This window comes from Bison bison, unplaced genomic scaffold (assembly GCF_000754665.1).
Source record: "Bison bison bison isolate TAMUID 2011002044 unplaced genomic scaffold, Bison_UMD1.0 scf7180017861175, whole genome shotgun sequence".
In the NCBI taxonomy this organism is placed as follows: Eukaryota; Metazoa; Chordata; class Mammalia; order Artiodactyla; family Bovidae; genus Bison; species Bison bison.
In genome coordinates, this window is record NW_011491747.1 from 1 (window position 1) to 2,024 (window position 2,024).

The following is a 2,024-nucleotide window of genomic DNA, read 5'->3' on the forward strand; positions in this document are numbered from 1 at the left end:
GTTTTAAATATTCCAGAACATACTAGAATATGAACTAACTATTCTTTCAGTTAATTACAGGAAAATACAACCACAGAATTATTTTCATTACCTGCACTGAAGATTCTAGTAAGTCTGCAGGTCCAAAATGTGGACTAAACTCCAGTTTAGGAAGTAGTGTACAAACTCTGAAGGGATGTCAGGTTTCTTTCTATAAGTATCAATACATTTTTAGCCCACCACATCTGTGATTCAGAATGTCAAATTACAGCATATATTGACTGTAGGTGTCCATGGCAAGGAGGCAATATTTGGTCTTTTATGAAGGATAAAAAGAAGAAAGAACATATTTCTAGAGAGGAAAAAAGAATATTAAATAGAACAGAAATTATATTCAGCAAACAAAAACCTGGTCCCCAACATAAAAGGGCCATAAATTCTAGAGAGCAATATTACTCTTTATGGACACTGAGAAGCATTATCCCTCTTATAAGGAATAATGTAATAACACCTCATTCTTAATATTATAATCATTAAGTATATAAGAACACATATATAAAAATATGGATACTGCATGGTGACTGTGTAATTTGGGGATGTGTCCATAGTCCTAAGTCACAGCACGTAAAAACCCTTTATGTCTTAACTGCTCATTTACACCTGAACAAGGTTTCATTAAGCATACTAGTAATTTTCAAGTGATGTAGTAAAAAAAAGTCCGGTTGCAGTATTTTATGATTTTGCTGAATTACATTTGGGAGAAAGAAGCTAGCTGCTTCATCTATTTTAATACTAGTGTATCCTGGATCATATCATACAAATACGTATAGATAAATGTCAAAGATCATACATTTCCCATGAGGAAATTTATTTAGTCTGTGTCATTGGTGTATATTTGCAAAACTTTTAACACTGCAAACATTAGAGGTTTCAAGGTCGGGCACAGGAAGAAGTGTGTGCTCCACTGGACGATGCTGGTGTGCACTTCTACACAAGGCCTCTTGGCAGCGTCAGCCAACTGGAGGTAGGAGCTTATCAATGAACTGCTTGATGTCCATCATTTCCTGTTGACATGAACTGTGCATCATGCCTGCGTAGGTTCTGAAGGTCACATTGGCTGGATTCACCAGTGTCTTCAGCTTCTCAACAGTGAGAGAACCAAACATCAGGGTGACTAGAGGAACCAGGTCCCCGTGGCACTGAAGAATAGAAATCTCTCTGTTCATGCCACTGGTAGGGCCCTGTGGAAACAAAGCCTGCAGTGGCAGCCAGTAGCTGAGAGTGGTGACCCCGGCCAGCTTCTGCTGTGTGGTCAGAGCCGTGTACAGAGATAAAGCTCCTCCCTGAGAAAATCCTCCCAAAATAATTCTGTTAGAAGGAATGCCGTTCTTCACCTCTTGATCTATCAAAGGTTTTACATTTTCTGCTGACTGTTTAATTCCAGTTTCATCCTCCAGTGAATCTGGCGAAAGCCCAATAATTTCAAACCATGATGGCATGGCCATGTTCATATTTAATGTTACAGGCATAACCGGCGCATGCGGGCAGATGTATTTGATGTGGGCACTTCTGATCCTGGCAAAGGCTTCTGCCCATCCATGCCCTGTGTCTCCCAATCCATGAAGAAAGATCACGTGGGATTTTAGCACTTCTTGAGGTTCCAGTCAGATGTGCTTCTGGGCAAACAATCACATTCTACAGAACACAGTTGTCTCTTTCAGGTCAGACCATGAGAGTCTCACCGCAGCAGTGGCCTTCAGGATGGCAGGCACAATGGCGGGCAGCAGAGCCGACATGTTATTGTCATACATACACAGGCTCCAGTGGCCGCGCCTAACTTTTTTTCAATTTTAAGTCCTCTATTACTCCTTTAATTTTCATTTTTATAACCTACTATTACTTTTCCAAAAAAATACTATTTTTTAAAGCAAACTTCATATATATATATATTTAATAACTTTTGTGACTTTGGTTTTTTTTTTTTTCTTCTTCTTTTCTTTAATATTGTATTTTTGAAAATCTAACCTCTACTCTAGAATTTTAAT

General features: G+C 38.7%; 1 protein-coding gene across 2 annotated transcripts; it reads right to left on the minus strand.

The window, feature by feature from the left end:
• Nucleotides 1–833: 833 nt before the first annotated feature.
• LOC104983065 (acyl-protein thioesterase 1-like) lies at nucleotides 834–1,790 on the minus strand. 2 transcript variants are annotated; one of them, XM_010832554.1, is made up of 3 exons: nucleotides 1,723–1,790; nucleotides 1,317–1,614; nucleotides 878–1,220 (listed from the first exon to the last, which is right to left on the minus strand). In XM_010832554.1, the coding sequence occupies exons 1-3, from the start codon at nucleotides 1,788–1,790 to the stop codon at nucleotides 990–992; spliced, it is 597 nt and encodes a 198-aa protein (XP_010830856.1). In that variant the 3' UTR covers nucleotides 878–989. The 2 variants fall into 2 exon arrangements, with proteins under 2 accessions (XP_010830855.1, XP_010830856.1); XM_010832553.1 differs by having other exon boundaries at nucleotides 834–1,614.
• Between the last annotated feature and the right edge of the window lie 234 nt (nucleotides 1,791–2,024).

Excerpts from the sequence above, each read along its gene's own strand:
- LOC104983065 (XM_010832553.1), bottom strand. The coding sequence starts at position 1,790 with ATGTATGACAATAACATGTCGGCTCTGCTGCCCGCCATTGTGCCTGCC. Across the intron at positions 1,615-1,722 it reads ATCCTGAAGGCCACTGCTGC|CGTGATCTTTCTTCATGGAT; the intron begins GGTGAGACTCTC and ends GCTAAAATCCCA.